Source organism: Ambystoma mexicanum, chromosome 3p (genome assembly GCF_040938575.1).
Source record: "Ambystoma mexicanum isolate Mex_15411 chromosome 3p, UKY_AmexF1_1, whole genome shotgun sequence".
Lineage (NCBI taxonomy): Eukaryota > Metazoa > Chordata > Amphibia > Caudata > Ambystomatidae > Ambystoma > Ambystoma mexicanum.
In genome coordinates this window covers 76,298,033-76,317,825 of record NC_090925.1, presented here as the reverse complement: position 1 = coordinate 76,317,825, position 19,793 = coordinate 76,298,033, and the positions used below count along the sequence as shown (strand labels likewise).

Here is a 19,793-nt window from a genome sequence, read left to right as displayed (position 1 = left end):
CAGGTGAGAACAACTTAATCCTCCAATGAAGTCTAGATATGCCTATTCTAGCAGTAACAGTACACAACAAGCTACAACCAATGAGGGACAAGCAATATCAAAGTCAATGGATTTAGAAGAGTGTCTTTAGGGAGGCAGTGCAGCCAAACTCATTCGGACCAAGTCTATGATTCTGATGCACTTCTTGGATAAAAGTCTTGCACAAAGTTAGAGAGTTCAGGAAAATCACTTGTAGTGACACAATCTGGGATGCCTGTGCAAAGGGAGTGGAAATCAACTCGAAAAATTAAGCAGGTGAAACTCTCAAGTGAGACCACATGACTTATGGCGGGGAGGTAAGTACCCCAGGCCTGAAAAAGTACATTTGGTTAGAAGAATTGAGTCCAGCTGGATTTCGACTTGCTACAGCCAAGTAGGCCCTGGTTCCTGAGCCTCAGTCTGGGGACAAGAGGCAGGATGTCTGGAGGGCTACTGCAGCGGTACTCAGGATCGTCGTCGGTAGCTACAGGTATTCTTCTGGTCAGTGGCACTTTGCAGTTTCAGCGCTTAGCAAACAGCACTGATGCGGAACAAAAGACACTGGTTGGACTTTCTGTGCCCCTTCAGTCCTGCACTCCGGTGAGGGGACTCTGGATCTAGAGGTCTTGCTTCTGAAAGATCCTTAGGAGGCTCCTGGAGCTTTTAGCAAGATTAGTTTCGCGGCAGAAGTTGCACTCGACCCCTGCCATTGGGCTTCCACAACAATGGAGAGGCACAGCAAGTAAGGGATGGTATACTAGAGAAGTTTGTCTTGGGAATAGTTGTTCCCAATAACCAAAGGGGAGAAGTTGTTCCATCAGGAGCTTCTCATGTCTTGGTGAAAAAGGAGATCAGCACAGCAGAAGGGTTTCATTAGGCAATTTAAGGTGCAGGAGGTTGCTGCGGCTTCTCTTCTCAGTTTCTTCATTCTTCCAGTGGTCACCTCTACCTGTAGTCCCAAGACCCTTGCCTTTTGAGCAGGTTTCTCCCATTAATGCACAGCCTAGGCTGTCAATCACACAGCAGGGTGGCTGTCCTTTCAGGACAGCTAGCCTGCCAATCAGGACTAGTTTCATTCAGGCATTCTTAGAGAAAAAGGACAGGGGAGTTTCGGGACCCTCTCTCACATCCTGTCCTTCCAGACACACTGGAGACAGGGCAGGTTTCAGGGCTGAAACCTGCCAAAGGCAGAACAAACAAAGGGCTCAAACCTGTGTCAACACACAGAGTAAAACCCAAGAAAGACCGCACAAACAGAAAATGGTGAAAAAAAGACAGGAGCCATTTTGACAAAATGGTTACCCATGGGTGCTGTACTGCAGTTAATGGTTCATCCTGTGGTAGAAAAGCACAAGGGTAGGACAAATGAAACCACTGCCACCAGCCAATTAAAGTAGTGAGGGCAAGATAAAAATGTTACATGAGAGAGTAGGATAAGGGGCTACTAGGTAACCCCCAGCACTCCACATAAGATGGGCTGTGCTGGACCTACAAAGAGAAAAGGTAAGTTAAGTCAATTTCACTTTACTATTCTTGGGAACTGTAGTTCAAATCTAAAGGATTTCTCTGTCACACTGTGTCACCATACAAAAAGTAGATGCCTATGGAGTTTGTCAGACTCCAAAAACAGTGAAAAACACAAAATCCAAATCAGGTAAAAACACATGAGAGAGGGAGAAAAAGGTCCCACTCACTCAGGAGTTAACATTAAAAAGTCCCAAGCCCAGCAGCAAAAGAGCTGGGTGTCTCTAAGGTGGGAGGAATTTAGCACAAAAATGAAAATTCTCCCTAACAGCCTACACCAGTGACATTTCATCTCACATTCAAAGAGCACTACCTTAATGAAAAGCACAATTAACATGTTCTAATTGTGCTGAGCGCTGTTATCATTTTTGACTGAGCGCTGTGATGATTTCATGTCTAATTTGATGCTAATTTACTCTTTTCCTCTAAGGACGACATGACCTTTCTTGATTGAGTTTTAGTAAGGACATTGTTTGACGGATTGATTTATCAGTATTCATGGTAGACAGCAAAGGCTCTGGGCGCGTCACAGAAAATGGGACAGGGAATGGCCCCCCCACGGCAAGTGTGCTCTGACCTTTACCTCTACTACAGTGTCCTCTTGCCAGAATGCCTGTCTAATCCACTGATGGGAATCAAGAGTTCTGACATCTCTCAGAGGTTTGATGCTCGCACAACACACATGCGCATGCGCATGCATGTGTGCACACACATGTATGCATAGACACAAGATATTTTTTTCTTCTGTGCTTCTATATGTGGAACGGAGCTTCTGTTGCAGTGCTGTCTGTTCCTGAGGCCACTGGCCAATGTAATCAAGCGTAGACCCCTGGTAAACTTCAGCTGCTTTTAACGTCATACACTATTCAGTCCAGTGGTCGAAGTGTACGAAAAGAAGTAGTGGCACTATGTTCCCTGCTGGCCTGCACCCACTCCCCACAAACCCCACCACCAAGTCCCCTCCCACACGCAATACACCCCCCTCAAACACTTGCACCTGCTGTTCAAGGGAATGTTCAGTCAGGGACGTCATTTGCAACCTCTGAGGTCTCCCTTGGGACCTCTAAAAAAAGAAAGAACCATTTATTTATTTATTTATTTATTTATTTATTGCAGTGCAAGCTCCTGGGCTGTGGCCAGCACCATGTGGCTCTTTACTTCTGGAGGGGCTGGCTGTCTTGTTCAGGCCCCTTAAAAAAAGAAGAAAAATAAGAACATGAGGGCCACAGGCCTAACACTTTCCACACTAAACCTAAATAAGAATGAATAGGAATGACAAAAAATGTGTCTTTCTGGAATTCTATACAATAATTGCTAGACTCATTAAAGGTTTATTGCAGGCACACTTCAGGGGGTGAGTCACGGATTTAGTCTGTTCTCAAACGCCTCAACTCAGCATTTCATCCTTCTGAGGTCCATAAATGAGTACCGACACAGGTTGGGTGATATTGTGTGTATATTTCTTCTATGTAAAGCGCTTAAGCGCTATATAATAACACATTTGGTAATATGGGCCTATACACACTCGTCTTAACGATACATATGGCGATCCATTCTTGTATGAAATGTACATCACATTATAATGATATCGTAACCATATTTTTCATAGTGTACAATGCTATGTTATGCTACTTCCTGTTTTGTCAACGGTAAAAGGTTGTGTTCCATCGGTTCCCGCGATATCACTTTTGGGTGGGGTCAAATGACATCACTTCCTATGATGTCATCAGGGGGTCAAGGGTCATGTGATGTCACTTCCGCTACCCCTGGCATTTTGGTGAAATGACGTCCATGCGTTCAGTGCAGTGCAAGTTTTCAACTTCTTCCTACATTTTTATTTTAAAAAGAAACCATTCCTGAAAAGTTTCTTTTTAAAATAAAAGTATAGGAGCTGTAAAAGGTAATTTAAGAAAGTAGAGGAGCACCGCTCCCGACCGCTCCTGCTCACTTCGACCACTGATTCAGTCACGTGGGCGATGAGGCAGGGAATCGCTCCAAACTCTTCTCGGATTTGCTCTAGTTTCCTCCATTTAACCTAGTGATGCTGCTACGCAGAGCAATTCTAAGGCGCTAGTCTGGGACCTACCAGTAAGAGACGCCCCTGGAGGATGGGGAGGATGGGGACGAGGGGGAGCAGCAGCGTGGTCCTAAAAATAAAGAGTTTGGTGAGGAAGGCGGTATAAAACGTCACTGTGGCTGAGTCGGCAAAATTCCTTAATATTAACTTTTTGACACTTCTTTGGTGTTTTGGGGAAAGTCACTTGGAGTTAAACAGACTTAGATTCTGGAAAGACTGGCTCTGCTGATTCAAATGCCATACCACCTAAGCCTCCAAAACACAATTGTTTTTGAAGCCCCATATGTTGGACCCCCCCCAACTGTGTCTCCCAGTGAGGCAGGTCAGGCTGCGGTGTGTGGTGTAAGTGTGCTATGTTGCATAACAAGAGGGGGGCAATGACTAACGCACGCAGCTGCGTGATCATCGGTCTGGGCAAGTTCAAAGCACACAGTTTGAGGGTGAAAGGATGCTTCCACTGCCAGTGGCAGCATTTCACCCAAATCACAGGAGGCGCAGAATTGATGTCAAACGCCCATCACACAAAAGAATATCACACAGCCTTTAACTGAATCCAAATGGGACCACTGGGAGTGCTCTGAATATCACTCAGTCACTTTGAATGCATGCAAGTTTATCCAACATAATTGCAAATGCCTAGTTACAAAGTTTCAATTGTCTGTATAATCTTCCAAGGAAAATATTATCCCTTGTTTACAATTCTTATCGCATTCTCCTTTTAAACTTTGCACTCTCCTCCTTGCACCCTTGTGCCTATAAATGCAAAGTGCAACCGTAAACGCCCAAACTATTGGCATTGCCAACGCTTGTTTTACTTAAGTGAGTAGTGTGACCAATCAAAACTGCAGAGCCCAACTTTCAATATTCGCTCTAAAGGGTTTCTTACTGGATCACAATAAGACACGTTTCAAGTGTAAAATTCGGGATCCTTTTATGCAAATCGCCAGGATTGGGTTCTATTAAAGAGATACTGCGTCTCTTCATCTACCCCTTGTGGCCTGCACCTCCAAGGAGGAGAGGGTTCCGCCAGTACATCCTTTCCATTTGCAGCACTGCACACACGCCCAGGAAAGCTTTCTAGCTGCCTTAACTGTCTTGCATGACTCACGAGATGGCCGGCTTTGCACATGGGGGTGGATCTGCAGGACCTCCTGAAACGAGAGGTCGAAGTGAGCAGGAGCGGTCGGGAGCGGTGTTCCCATACTTTTTTTTAATTACCTTGTACAGCTCCTATACTTTTATTTTAAAAGGAAACCGTTCTGGAATGCTTTTGTTTTAAAATAAAAGTGTGGGAGGAAGTTGAAGCTAGCACTTCAGTGCACTGCACTGCACATTCCCATAAATAGCAGGTGTGTTTGTTTGGGGGTTTGGATTGTGTGTGGGAGGGAGTGTAGGGATGGGGTTTGTGGGGAGCGGGGCAGACCAGCAGAGAACATAGTTCCACTACTTCGTTTCGTACACTTCGACTACTGCCTGAAACTTCACCCCTTGTTCTTAAGATAGCAGGCCCATGGCACCAGTCACCGGAAGCTCTTAGAAGTGTGCATTCCTGTCATGATTCCCCAACTCACCCTGCTCCTGCGATTCGGGGTCCCCTCCTGCCCGCGCCATGACTTCACTCTGGGGATGAGAAACGTGCAGGGGCCCTGCATAGGACGCCTGGTTACAGCCGGAGGCCTCTGATGCTGTGACAGGAAGAGGACCCCACCATTTGGTTTCCAACTCCGCCTACAGACGGCCCCTCTCTGCACAGACTGCTGGACAGGATGCCATGTGGGGGCTTGCGTGGTCTAGAAAAACCTCAGAGCGCTCAGGAATTGAAACAGCAACCTCTTTTTCAGAAAGTCCAAACCCCAACACCAAAAAGCACGAGCCAAGGCCACGGCTGTGAAAAGACAAGTGCGTGTTCCTGTGCAGAGAGGTGGCCCACTCAGGAAACCACAATGTTTTTAATCTGGGCCTGTGCTTGCCAATGAAGATTCCCCCTGCTAATAGCGCAGGGAGATCTTGATTCTATTAAAGACAAGGACGCGAGCATTATGCTTCATCTTCTTATTTATTAGCTCTCCAGCAGTTTCAACAAATCAAATAAAAAGTCCATCTTTCCGATGAAAACCAAACTTTTCTTTTTTTTTTTCAAAAAACTTCATTTCCCATCAACCCTAGGCCCTGTTCCCAGTGTCCTGGTCATGTGACCTAGTCATTCCTCTTCCTGTAACCTCCTCTTCTTTGACTGCTTTTCAACTGCAATCGTAACCATTATTGAACTGTCCACTTGTTCCGAAAATTCTCTGAACTGTAGAACTCTGCGGAAAAGATCCCTCGCATTCTAACTTGCGATCTTGGTCAACGTGCCCTGTTCTCTTCTTGAACGTACTCATCCGTTCTTCTGATCTTCTCCTAAGACGGAAACAACAGTACATGTTAGGGCGGCGGATACACACCCTATTCCAGGAGGAAAACTTGTTATTCACTCAGGTACATATCACAGAACATTACATTGTCATCATCTATAACTCTCCCGTGGATCTAGGGTGGGAAAGTAATGCTCGCCTCCTTGTCTTTAATAGAATCAAGAGCTCCCTGCGCTATTAGCAGGGGGAATCTTCATTCTATGTCAAGACGGAGGCGAGCATTATGCTTGTTCAAAGCTTCTTACCATAGCTTCTGCCAGTGTGTTAATCGGTTTAAAGTAAAACGTTCTGGACGTGTTATCACTCGCCCAATCGGCTGCTTTCAGTATATCTTGTAAGGTCGTACCCTGCCGCAGTGCTTTGGATGCCCCTGCTCCTCGCACAGAGTGTGCTCCAAATTTCGCCATGTCTATCCCTGCTAGGGTCATAACTTCTCTAACCCATCTCGCTATAGTGGCTGTCGCTACGCCCTTATGCGGCTTCCTGCGTGCTATCAATAATTGCGTCGTCCCCATCGGTCTCAGCTCAGCCGTCTTATTTACAGACTCTCTTATACATGCGTCTACGCACCATTTAGGATGATCCTGCATATATTGGTATGTTATTGATGAGGAATCTGTCTTCGTTCTCTTGGCCAGATGGAAAGTCACTCCGTCTGGTCCGTATACCATTCTGTCTATTTCTAATGCTCTGACATCCGCCACTCTTCTACATGAAATCATGCACAGAAGCATTGCTAACTTTTCCGACAGTCTGCCTAACGATAAGTATCTATTACTGGGCCAGTCTGCCAATAATCGTAGCACGACTGTTACGTCCCATAGAGATTTATACCTCGGCTGCGGTGGCTTTCTAAATCTTATCCCTTTCAGGAGTCTGATCACTGCCACGTTCTACCCCACCGGGGCTCCTTCAATAGGCGTATGACCTGCTGATATTGCGGATCTATATACTCCTATCGTGCGGTAGGCTTTGCCGTCCTGCAAATGTTCTGCTAGAAAATTCAGAATCTCTACTAGAGGGGCAGAAACGGGATGAAAACCTCTCCTTTTGCACCACCTTGACCATCTGTTCCATGCTGCGTCGTAGCTCCTTCTAGTTGACGGAGCCCATGACTCTGCGATGAGACTCGCAGCCTGTGCCGAAATTCCCGGGAGATTCAAACGTCTCCTGCTATCTTGCACGCCATCAGCGGCATCGTCCCCTTCACTCTCAGAGGATGATACGACCCAACTGGGTCTGTGAGAAGGTCTTCCCTTTGCGGCAACATTCTTGGATAGTTGGCTATCAGTTCCATCAGTGCTGGAAACCAGACTTGTGACTTCCATATCGGGACTATTATTATCAGATTCGCTGCCTTCCTGCGAACTTTCGTTAGAGCCCTGCTTATCATTATAAATGGAGGAAACGCATATAGTGCCTGTTCTCTCCAATCTTGCAGAAAGGCATCTGTCCCTGCTGCTGCTGGGTCTAGCCTCCAGCTGAAAAATGTACTCTTCTGTTGGAAGGTTGCTCTGTCCAGCCTCCAGTCGCTGGAGTCTGTTAGATGTCTGGAGTTCCAGTCCGCCACTACATTCTTAGCGCCTGGTAAATATTCTGCTGTCACTGCCGTTCCTGACTCCAGACAGGAGTGCCAGAAGTCCTTGGTTATCTCCGCTAACAATCTGGACTTCGTCCCACCTAAGTGATTTATGTATCTGACTGCCGAGATGTTGTCCATCTTCAGTAGTATACATGAATTTACTTTGTCCTTGGTGAAGGCCTTGATTGCAAAAGAGCCGGCCAATAGTTCCAGGCAGTTTATGTGCAGTTTGAGCTCCTCCGAGCTCCATCTGCCTCCCGTTTGGAGTTCTCCACATCGGGCTCCCCAGCTTGCTCTGCTGGCGTCCGATTCTATTATCATGTCCGGGCGGTCGCCAAAAATGGCTCTGCCGTTCCATGCCTCCATGTTCTGGAGCCACCACTCTAGCTCTGTTCTAGACTCTTGGTCTAGCGGCACTAGCTGATGGTAGTTGAGCCCTTGCTGAAGGTGTCTTATTTTCAGCCTCTGAAGTGCTCGATAATGTAGGGGCCCTGGGAATATCGCTTGGATTGATGCAGCTAACAGGCCCACAATCCGTGCGATCATTCGCAGCGATGCGGATGGACTGGCGAGGCAGTTCCTTATTTCTCTTTGAATATCCCGGATCTTCCTGTTCGGCAGCTCCAGGGTCGCTGACCTGGTATCTATGATAAAGCCTAGGAATTCTATCCTCCTGGCTGGTACCGTCTCCGACTTCTCTCGGTTCACCAGGAATCCCAGAGAGGCCAAGAGGTTCGCTACCCAGCTGGTCTGGTAGCGAAGTGCATCTTCGCTGCTTGCCATTATTAGGATATCGTCTAGATAGATGATGATCCGTATTCCTTTCTCCCTGATCGTTGCTGCTACTGGTCTCATCAGTTTTGTAAACGCCCAGGGAGCGGACGCTAATCCGAACGGCATCGTGGCAAACTGCCATAATTGCCCGTGTCAGTCGAACGCCAGGAAGGGCCGGTATTCCTGTTCTACTGGGATCGTGAGATATGCGTCTTTCAGGTCTATTCTTGCGAGCCAGTCGCCCTGTCTGAGCGTGTCTCTCAACTGGTGAGTCCCTTCCATCTTGAAATGGTTGTAAACTACCCACTTGTTCAAGTCCCTCAAATGTATGACTGGTCTCACTTTCTCTTTTATGTGGACGAGGAACATATTGCTTATGAACTTCGTCGCTAAACATGGCTCGATGGCCCGTTTCTCCGCTAGACTCTGTAGTTCTGTTTGCAACAAATCTAACTCTGCTCGCGCTGCTACTATCGGTCTGGGGGCATTGTACTGAATTGGGATCTGTGTAAATTGTATGTGTAGGCCCCTGGCTGCCTGCAGCACCCAAGCGTCGCTGGAAAGCGCGCATCAGTTTTTCCAGTACTTCGCTGTTCTCCACCCTACTGCAGGATATGCGGATGCTCTCACCTGTGGGGACGCACTGTCCTCTTCCTTGTCCTCTGCCTCGCCTTCCTCTGGGGAAGCGACCTCTGGGTTGGAAGAAAGTGTCTGGCTTCTTATCTTCTGAACCGACCGGTCCCTCCAAAAACCCTTCCGGGAAAGATCTTTCTTATAGAGGCTTGTGCTTTCTCCAATGAGGTGTAGGTCCCTACGAACCTCCCCATCTCTTTTCCGAATGTTTCACCGAACAGTAGCCCCTGCGCAGCTTCGCCTGCCTCGTAAGAGGATAGGTCTCCCAATTTCTGGTCTATTTTCAATATTAGTCCTCTTCTGCGCTCCGAGGATATCGCACAGTTTGCATTACCTAACAGACATACTGCTCTTTGAGCCCAGTTCGCTAATGCTTCCGGGTCAATTTCTTCCCCAGTATCTTTTGCCCGCTCTGCCAGGTCCATAATCTTGGCCAGTGGGCCTGCTAGATCCAGGACCTTCTCCTGGCAACTCCTCCAGGAGCGGTAGATCCCTTTCCTAGGATCTCTGTTCGATTTAGCCACAAAAGCCAGCATTTTAGGATCCAATTCTGGTGCTTCTGCAACCTTTCCTGGGAGTTCCGGTCTGGGGCATTCCGCCCTCATCCTTTGCCTCACTTCCTTTTCCAGTGCCTTGCGCAGCCTCTGCGTCTATCGTGCCACTCTTGGGGAGGGCACCCATTCTGAGGATCTTGGGTTTCTGATCTCCTCCGGTTGAAACATATCTGGGGTCTCCTCCTCAATATGGTTCAATTTCCTCAGACTCTTTTTCGGAGGCGGTAAACTCCCTTCATCTCCCTCCTTATCACCCTCCTCTTGCGAGGATGTCGGAGATTCTGCGGGTTCCTCTTCTTGGGGAACCTCTTCTTCTGTGTCTCCCATATTTTCTTCCCCTGGGTAGGGGGTCATGAGGCTCAGCACCCCCGACTTGGACATAAAGGCTTCTTTCAGCATAATGAAAGCGTTGGTCGCCTCTGGGGCCTTTGGATTCACCTCTTCAAATAGGCCCGGGGGGTCAGAAGAGTTCGCGCTCTTCCGGGCCTTGATACACCCCTGAGGGCCCTCTAGCGCGGCCCTGGTGGACATGCTTGCTCGTGGTGTGGTGCTTCTGTCTTTTTGACTCAGGAATGTTTCAATCGTCTGCAGGCGTTCCTGCAGGGGTCTAACTCTTAGAGCCACTGCCTCTACGAGAGATTCGCCCAGCACGTCTTTGAAGCTTTGAGCCAAGTCTTCAGAATATGTGGCTTCTTGCTCCTCCTCACTCCATTCAAATTCAGCCATGTTATGTGCTGGGAGGTGCCTGATAGTACCTGAACAGGTGTAGTGGCACGTCCACTCTTCTCTCTCCTCTCTTGAGGCTGCACCTGGCTGCTAAGCAGCTTCTGTTTCCTTTCAGTGCAAGCACCGAGTTCACTTTACGCTCTTAATCTGAGCTGTGGTGTATTTAAGCACTTTTCTCTCATAGAAGCGTATAATCTGCTTCTCCGGTGCTTTATTACGATCTGTCACTGAAGGGAGACCGGAGCGCAATGCCCGCGAAGCGTTTAGCCCCTCCTTCCCAATGGAGGGGGCCTCGCGCTCTCCCACTTGATTCGCCGGGTTCTCCGGCTTTAAGCCCCACCCCCGTGAGGGTGGGGGCCGGGTGATCGGCTCTCCTTCCGACGCTCGTACGCGTCTGAACTTTGTCCCCGCCCCCACAAGGGTGGGGGCTCACGCTCCTTCGCGCCTGCAGCCCGCGACTGAAGCCGCAGCTGCAGGCTTCCTCGCGTCCCTTGCTCCGCCCCCATGAAGGTGGGGGCTCTTTGCTCACTTGCGTGTAATGTGAGTGAGCTGACGCGGCCTCCGGCCAGCCCCTGGAGAGCTGATACTGCAGCACGGGGCCACCGAATAATCGTATCACTCACGGATTACGCAATCCTCGCTACGCTGCGCGGTCCCTGCGCACTGTCCTAATATTAAGTTATCACGTAAACACAATTATTTGTAAATCTACCACAAAAACCCTAATACAAATGCTGACTCAATACGCATGCTAAGTGAAAGGGTACTTATCTCTGGAGAGCAGGAAAAGAAGAGGAGGTTACAGGAAGAGGAAGGACTAGGTCACATGACCAGGACACTGGGAACAAGGCCTAGGGTTGATGGGAAATGAAGTTTTTTTAAAAGAAAAAAAACAAATGTTTGGTTTTCATCGGAAAGATGGACATTTTATTTGATTTGTTGAAACTGCTGGAGAGCTAATAAATAAGAAGATGAAGCATAATGCTTGCCTCAGTCTTGACGTAGAATCATTTGTAGTTCTAGAGGCTTCTATTCCAGAGTTTGGCCGCCCAGGCCCTTACCCAGAAGGGGAGGCACCCCATTTGACCTGTCTGAATCGTGGAACAGTGAGTAAGCCGGCGGTTGCTGAATGGGGGTGCCTCGCTGTTACATAAATTTGCAAGCCATCGCGAAAGAGCAGAGTGGGGGGGTCCCGGAACGGCAAGATTTTGGGATAGACAGATCATTTTATAATGGATAGAGCCGGGGTGAAGTCCTAAAAATTAAAGTTGGGGGAGTAATCAACAAACGCAATGGGATGTGACATTGCCAGAAATTAGCATAGCAAGGTGAAATATGCACATTTCATTAAATTGGCTTTTCATAACTGTTAGGGAGAATTCTCATGTATGGCTAATTTCCCTCACCTAGTGAGTCCCCCAGCAGCTTTGCTGGACTTCTGGAGTTTATTTTTTTCCACTTGGTAAGAGTGAGAGCTTTTCCCCCACTCTTTCCTGTGTTTTGCTATGTGTTTCTAGCTGTTTTTGTGATTGTGGTCTCTGAAGTACACCACTTCAGTAGCCCCCTTCTTTTTGTGTCACACAGCATCTTCAGTTCTGTGGCACAGGGTTGTCTTTGAGAGTTCCCTCGACTCCATTTCTGATGTGACTACAGTCCCCCAGAAAAGAGTAAAGTTACCATTAACTTTCCTTAGTCAATCTACCACAGATCCAGTACACCCCATCTTCCATGGAGTACTGGAAAGGGTTAATTCATATCTTTTTTTTTTTTTTTTTATTGTTTTATTGGTTAATTGTGGTAAACCTTTAACAGGCCTCAAATAGCCTCAAATAGGAGTCCAAGAAACAAGAGTTCAAAGTTCAAAGTTCAAAAATTCCTCTTCTAAAGTTTTATTTGAGTTCCAATCGGTTTAGTTATCCTTCCAATGGAAGCCCTTTATCATAACAGATGCATCCAGTAGTCTTTTGGGCTCTTATTTTCTCCTCCAATTCCGTTTCTTCCTGGTCCAGATTTAGGGATTCGACAAACTTTAGTGCGTCAATTGTACGACCCACCTTATCTGCTGTTAAAAGGCGTTCCCAGTATTCTTCTTCTGTTTCCCTCGTGATGTTGTTTATATAGTTGCCCAAAAACGCTAATCGCTTTGGTATCAGAACCGGGCATGTTAGCATCACGTGTCGCACTGATTCAAGTTGGTCCTTCATTTTACAGAACCTGCAGATTGCTGATGCTTTTCCAATGAGCTTTCTTCTCAGCTTAACCTCTCGGGAATGCCAGATATTTAATCTACATCGTAATAGCAGATCTCTGTAATGTTTAGATGGAAATTTCTGAAGATATGGTGGGAGAATATTTAATGCTTTGCGTTCCCAGACGATGTTGTGAGCCCAGTTTCCTGCTAATTTAGTGACCTGGGTTTCCTCCCAGTCTTTTTCCCGCAGGATTCTTTTGGCCTTGTCAGGATTGCACTTTAGGATTTCCAGTGAGATACCTAGATGTTCTAAGGTATCCTCACATCTCTTCTTCCATTCCTGGAAAATTATATCTTCATTGGGCAGCCCAGGTCTTGCTAATACATTAAATGGCTGTGCCGGATTGTCCAAAATACACTTCCGGAATAATGAAAGAGATTTCCACACCGTAATTGAAACCATAGATTGTAGTCTGAGTTCCGATCTTATCAGGACTAAGGGCAATGAATTCGGAAGATGTAGAATCCTTCGCCAAAAGTAGGCCTCGCACAGATTCCAGCTTTCCCATCCCAAACACAAGAGTGCCTCTGCTCCATATGTTAACATTGCAACCACCTTTTGCTTATAAAATGTGATAATTGGCTGCATCGAAAATTTTCCATATTTATAGTGCAGTAGGATTCCTTGATTAGTTAACGCTGCGAGTTTCTCTCGAATAAGGGTGTATTGTGCTTGTTCATTGCAATTTTTATTTATCCTAATACCCAGGTAGATGGAAGTATCCACTTCTTCAAGTTTCTCTTGATCCAGCATCCATATCTGTCGTTTCCCTGCAGGTTTTTTCCCACGACTTGATTTCATGCACAATATCATTGATTCCTTTACATTGATTTGCATGTCATTTTCTTTCAGATATTTGTTAAAAGCTTCAATTCTCCGTTGCAGACCAATAGGGGTCTGATCTGCAAATACCGCATCATCTGCGTATAACATCCACGGGACATCCATACCGTTCACTTTTGGAGGGAACGCACGGATCCTTTCTTGGGATGTCTTCATATCCGCCATATAGAGAACAAATAGAAAGGGAGCCAGAGCACATCCTTGTTTGATTCCCCGAGTGGTATAGATTTTTCTAGATAGCCCTCCATTAGTAGTAATTTGGACCTGAATTGAGGTATTGGTATATAGCGCTTGAATTGCTGCCAACAGGGAGTTCGGGCATCCCCAGTTTCTCAATTTCGACCATAGTCGCTCTCTATTGATACTGTCAAATGCCTGTTGAAGATCAATGAAAGCCAGATAAGTTGTTACATTGTCTTTCAAAGCCTTAGCTTTCAAAAGGTTTAACAAGAACAGGTTTAGAGATGTCCCCACCCCGCTTATAAAGGCGGATTGTCTTTCATCTAGGATGTTGATTCTTGTGGCCCATTTTTTTAGGATCATTAATAGGATGGCCGCAAAGAGTTTCCCAATAGAGTCTAACAAGGCTATTGGCCTATAATTTTTGGGGTTAGATCGATCCCCTTTTTTGAAAATGGGAACTATATACGCCTCCGTCCATGATGTTGGAATTTGCTTTTTTTTTGCTATTCTTTTGAAAAGGGCATAAATCAAATCAGTCCACTCTTCGCAGTTCTCTTTTAGTTTTTTGTTGGAAATGCCATCTGGACCGGTTGCCCTGGAGCTGCTGAGCTTTTTAATAAGCATCCGTATATCTTCTTTGTCGAACTCAAAATCCCATGCTGAACTCGTATTACTTTTTTCTGCTGGTGTACCCATGGTTTTCCCCTTAAACAATTCATTATAGTGCCGATACCAGTCTTCCTCTGAGACTTGATTTACACCAATTGCCGACTGATTTAGATCTCTATTATTAATTAAATCCCAGGTACTTCGTGAGTTGTTGGTAGATAGTGCCGCCAGCATTTTTTCCGCGTCTCTTTGAGTTCTTAAGAAGCGGGTCGAGCGCAGCCAGTTTTTATAGGTTTGCCGGCATTTCCGCAGGAGAGTCTCTTTCACCGGGGAATTTTCTTTTTTAATACGTTTAAGTTCTGCTCTAAATTGCTTCCTTTTAGTGACCACAGAATCATCGTACGCATGTTTTCTTTCAGTTTTATTCACTTTTGCTGGATCATACTTAACCACAAAAGCTTCCAGGAGCCATTTATATTCTACTGTTTCATCGCCTTTATTACCTGCTTCTTTAAAGTCTTTTACCAGCTTCGGTATAACTTGATTTCTAAGTCTCAGTCGGTTTCTTCCCCAGGATACTTCTGTTTCCTTCCATTTTTTCATCGATGGAGGTAATGTAGTATTCCATGCTAGTTCAGTTCTCAAGAGGCTGTGATCGCTATTTGCTTGTTTGATTATTGTAAATGTTTTGATCCAGGGTAGCGTGTTGTTTCCGACAAAGCAGTAATCTAAACAGGCCCCTGTTTTACCGCTATGCCATGTATTCGCACCCATTAGATCACCTTGCGTCTGACTGTTTAACATCCTCATATCACGAGTGGACATTTCCTTTGTCCAGAGACTTTCTTTACCTCGTAGATTTTCTATATCTCTTATTTTACCATTCTTGTCAAGGAGTTTGATATTCAGATCCCCGTTCAGTAAAATTAGCCGTTCTTTGTCTTCCATCATAGATTTATCTATTGCATTCATGATGGTTTTTAGATAATTTTCCTGGTTCGGCATGTTTTCACTCCAATAGGTATTGATTAGAGTCATCGTCGCCATTTTTTTCTTTTGTTGTTTATTTCTCATGTTCTCAAAATTCTCCTTAGTGTCATCTTTTAGGTTGATTGTTAATATCTGCACATAGGGATTTGGGATCACATGTTCCAAAACTTGTAGTGACGAGTCCAATTTCTTTAATACCATGAGGCCTGCATAAGGTCTACCTCTAGGGCCTTTCTTAGCCGGATTAAAGTAGACTTCATAGCCTTCACATATAGGTGCTTCTCGCAGCCACGACTCCTGGATCGAAATTAGATCGTAGGCAGCCAGGAAATCACTTTCCTTAGAAAATAAGTGTTGAAAGCCTCGGGTATTCCATGAGGCACAAGAGACCGATCTTTGCCGGGCCTCCTCACTCTATTGCTTCTTCTTAGTGGTGCTCGTGTTCTTTGGTTCAGGCCGCTCATTCGCTTTCAGGCCTTTTTTGTTCAACGTAGAATTACCCTTCTTTGGGTTATCCGAGTTGTCCACCGTAAATCTCAGGTTTTTCAAATTCTCATCTGAGAACTTCCTCAAGGTGGCATTTACTTCCTGAGATTTAGTATCACTCTTTATTTCCACCAACTTCACTTTGTCACTTAGTTTTCTGGACCTTTTCCCCAATTCCTCCATATCACGTCCTTTATTATTATAGACCTTCACCATATATTTTTTATTATTGCTGTCCTCCCTCTCCACTTCCCTGGGTCTCCCTTTGCCCCTTGTTGTTTCTTTTGGGTTTTTCAGTTGACTACTGCAATCTACGTCCTCCAGTCGATAGCCCTTTAGTTTAAGGCAATCTTCTGCCTTTAGGAATTTTTGTTTTACTTCCTTTGAGACGAGATGTAATATTACTTGATCCATCCTTCCTTCTTTTGGGAATTCCACAATTCTTATATCGTCAGCTGAAATCGCTCTGAGCGCTGGAGTTTGTTTGCATAGAGACATCACGTGGCATCTATTCAAAAGAGCCTTCCTCGGCCCCTTCGATGTAGTTCCCAGTTTCACAAGGTGGTCTTTGGTGGAGGGTGTTTGCTTATCAGTTAATGACTTTCTACTGGTCTTACTGCCCATACGATCTTTTTCTCTACTGTGACTTCTTTGTTTTAGATTATGCTTCCTTGGTTCAAAGTGGACGGTTTTTCCCTTATGAGCCAACTCTCTCCTTTTTTCTTCTAGTGTTTTAAACCTCGAATATTCTATTTCCATGTCATGATCATACCAAGGCGAAATCATACTTTTTTCTGTTTCTTCCCTAGGTTTACTAGATCGATCCTTTTTCTCAGTCCGCTTGTCCTTCAAGTGGCAGTTCAACTCGTCCCTATCCCAGTTGTCAATTGTTTTCCATTCTGACGGCGTGATGTTTCCCCACCCCTCTTCATCACTGCTATTTGAGAGAAGTTCGATTAAATCGCTCAGAACGGCTGATTGTTCCAAGTCCTCCATTTTTTCATCTACTGATCCCACAGATGTTTTCGACGCAATTTCCCCCTCGGCTTCTATGCAATCCAAGACACCCATCACGAGTTCTCTTCTTGGCTTCTTGGTACACTGTGGGTTTTCCCTTCTTGGTGGTGTTCTTAGATTCCTCAGGAAAGCTCTTGATCCATTCACCTTTCGTTTAAGTATTTCGTTTTTGGTTTTTTTCCCCTTTTCTTTGAAATTATTTGCAGGCAAGGTTTCAGGTTGGTGTTCCTTGGATTTATTATCCGTACCTGCAAAGATAGCAAAGTTCAATTGCTCTTTTATGGGTGGCTTGTCTTGTTTTTGGCCCTCCTTACTGCTCGGGGAGATGAGAATTACATCTCCACATCGCTGTTCTGGTTCGATGGGCTTAGTAGCTTTTCCTTGTTTCAATTTCATTGGCCCGTTACCTCGGTTTGGCTGTTCTACAACTTGCTGGTCCAATTTACTTTGTTTGTGCTGGGATCTCATCCATTTACAGTCTTCTAATACTGCTTCCATAAGGAGTGATTTATCACTAGCGTCCCTTCTGGCCAAGTCACCCAGACGATTTTGCCAAGTCTGAGTTTGTTCTGCTTCTTTATCTACTCTTGAGTTTAAATTCTGTAGAGAGAGGCCCGTTTGCCGATTTGTTTCCTTAATTTGCAGGATCGTCGTGGTTACCTCTTGGACTGAATCTTTAATGACTTCATATAGTTTCAGAAAGGGAGCCAGCGAAATATTCAATGAGGTCATCACCACTTTTTGAATATGTTCACTGTCCTTAGCTCTCTCGATTGCACAGGCCTCACTGATAAGTTGTATTATTTGATCTTTTTGAAGGAAAGCTGGCGGTGTCATTATCTCATCCATTATCGAGGTCTGTGTCATTTCCGATGCCCTATTGTGATTGTTGGCCATTTGTTGTCCCTTAGGGTCTTGATGTCTCTTATCTGAAATGGATTTGATTTTCTCGAAGTTGGTCTCTAGCAGTTGATTGATGGGTGACTGGGAGTTCAAAGTAGTCTTCGCGTCATCCCTCATACAGGGTCTCCCTTTGGTTTGATCCCTGTCCAAAGCAGCCATCCTCTCATTTATTAGGGAAAAGCTTCTCCTTTTTTCCCTTTCGATTTTCCCCGTCAGTATCATGATATCATGCTTGATTTTATTTGCCAGGCTTAAGTTAGTCAATTTTATAGGTGATTGCATCAAGTTTCTGCTAGTCTCTGGAGAACCTGGGGGGGTCATCCCTTCCGTTTCCATTGGACCTTGCTTAACTAGGCAATTTTGTGGAGGGTAGTTCTCATTGCAAACGGGCACTTCAAATGATAACTTTTCAAAGTGCCCGTATGTACAACCACTCTCGGTGACTTTTTTTCGTTTTGGGTCTTGGTGGACTACCTGGTTTCCCTCTTGTGTTTTCTGAATGCTTTTGACCTTAGTTAAAGGAGCATAGTTATCTTCTCTATAGGGTTGAAAAATGTCAAAAGTTTCTAAATTTGACCCCCTTTGGTTCAGTAGTGATATTTTCCCCTCCTTGACAGTTGTAGGATCGACGATGGCTTTTTCCCATTGGGCCATTTCATGGTCTTCCCAGTGACCTCCAAGGTCCTCTAACACTTGAGGATCCTTGCTCATGTAATTAGATGTTTCCCTCTCCACCTCCAGGATATTTGCTGTTTCTCTCGGTAGTTTAGGGGAGGTACTTATACATGGCTTTTCCCCAAACTCTTGTGAGCCTTCCATACTTACCTCAAGTTCAATGCCTGTTTGATTAGATCTTTGTATCGGGTTTTCACCTAGTTCGTCCGAAGAGCGGGTCTCTTCACTAGGAGACCCCAGTATCGCCTCTCTCACCTCTAGGTTACTTTCAGGAATCTGTCCTTCGATTATTTCCTCAAGACCCACATTGTCTAGATTATCCCAAGTCTCCCCTGGTCGATCTTCCAGTGGGAGATGGGACTCAGCTGGGTTCATAGTATACTCATTAGGAGGAATGCCCCCCTCACAATGGTGGTTTCCATCTGGCTCCCCACTAAGGTGCGAACATCCCTTTACCTGATCTAATGATCTTTTGAGTTTTGTTGGTTGAGCTTGACCTCCGATTGTCTGGGGTATTGGCTCATCAAGTGAAGGAACCGTACAGGCCATTGGTTGAGTCGGCGTATTTGGTACTAATAAGAGAGTGTCTAATTTTGATCTCATAGGGGGGCTAATACTCCCCATGTCTGTAATATCCCCCACGGAACCGCTTTTTCGCTTTTTACAGAAGGGTAAGCGAGTCTGTTTCATCATTTGCGATTTTTGGGGATAATCATTACTCTCAGTCACCCCTGGGAGTGACGCCAGTCTTTGCCTTACCTGCAGCCTTGTTCTCAACCCCGTCTCCGGCTTATTTGGAGCCGCAAGGACTGATTTCATCCCCGCAGCTGTTTTGAGTGGAGATCAGGTATAGGGGTATGCGCACCACGCCACCAAACAGCCACACAACAGCCGGCGCCCTCTACTCCTCTCGGGCTCAACGCCGCGAGGGTGCGCTGTCTCTGCTTTTGAGGCAGAGGATGTCACGTGAGCGGTCACGTGATCCACAAAGCTCCGCCTCCTCCAGGAAGCGAATGCTAATCTGTGGCTGCCTGTGGGTGCGCGAGTGATGACAACTCCCAGCGCTTACTCCCGGCACAGGCACAGCGTCCAACAGCTCCCACTGGTCGAGAAATGCCTGAAGAAAGGTTCGTATTTCTCAAATGAAGAATGCGCCGCTCGGCAGCGCTGTCTCTGCTTTTGAGGCAGAGGATGTCACGTGAGCGGTCACGTGATCCACAAAGCTCCGCCTCCTCCAGGAAGCGAATGCTAATCTGTGGCTGCCTGTGGGTGCGCGAGTGATGACAACTCCCAGCGCTTACTCCCGGCACAGGCACAGCGTCCAACAGCTCCCACTGGTCGAGAAATGCCTGAAGAAAGGTTCGTATTTCTCAAATGAAGAATGCGCCGCTCGGCAGCGCTGTCTCTGCTTTTGAGGCAGAGGATGTCACGTGAGCGGTCACGTGATCCACAAAGCTCCGCCTCCTCCAGGAAGCGAATGCTAATCTGTGGCTGCCTGTGGGTGCGCGAGTGATGACAACTCCCAGCGCTTAC

General features: G+C 46.1%; 1 protein-coding gene across 1 annotated transcript in view; it reads right to left on the bottom strand.

Annotated features, from left to right (window-relative positions):
- The window catches only part of LOC138579492 (killer cell lectin-like receptor subfamily G member 1), a 300,846-nt gene extending 295,388 nt beyond the window's left edge, over positions 1-5,458 (bottom strand). Inside the window, exon 1 of the mRNA XM_069649814.1 lies at positions 5,191-5,458. Within this exon, the coding sequence (XP_069505915.1) occupies positions 5,191-5,230 (40 nt within the window). The 5' untranslated portion in view covers positions 5,231-5,458. The remainder of the gene's footprint in view (positions 1-5,190) is intronic.
- Positions 5,459-19,793: the final 14,335 nt, after the last annotated feature.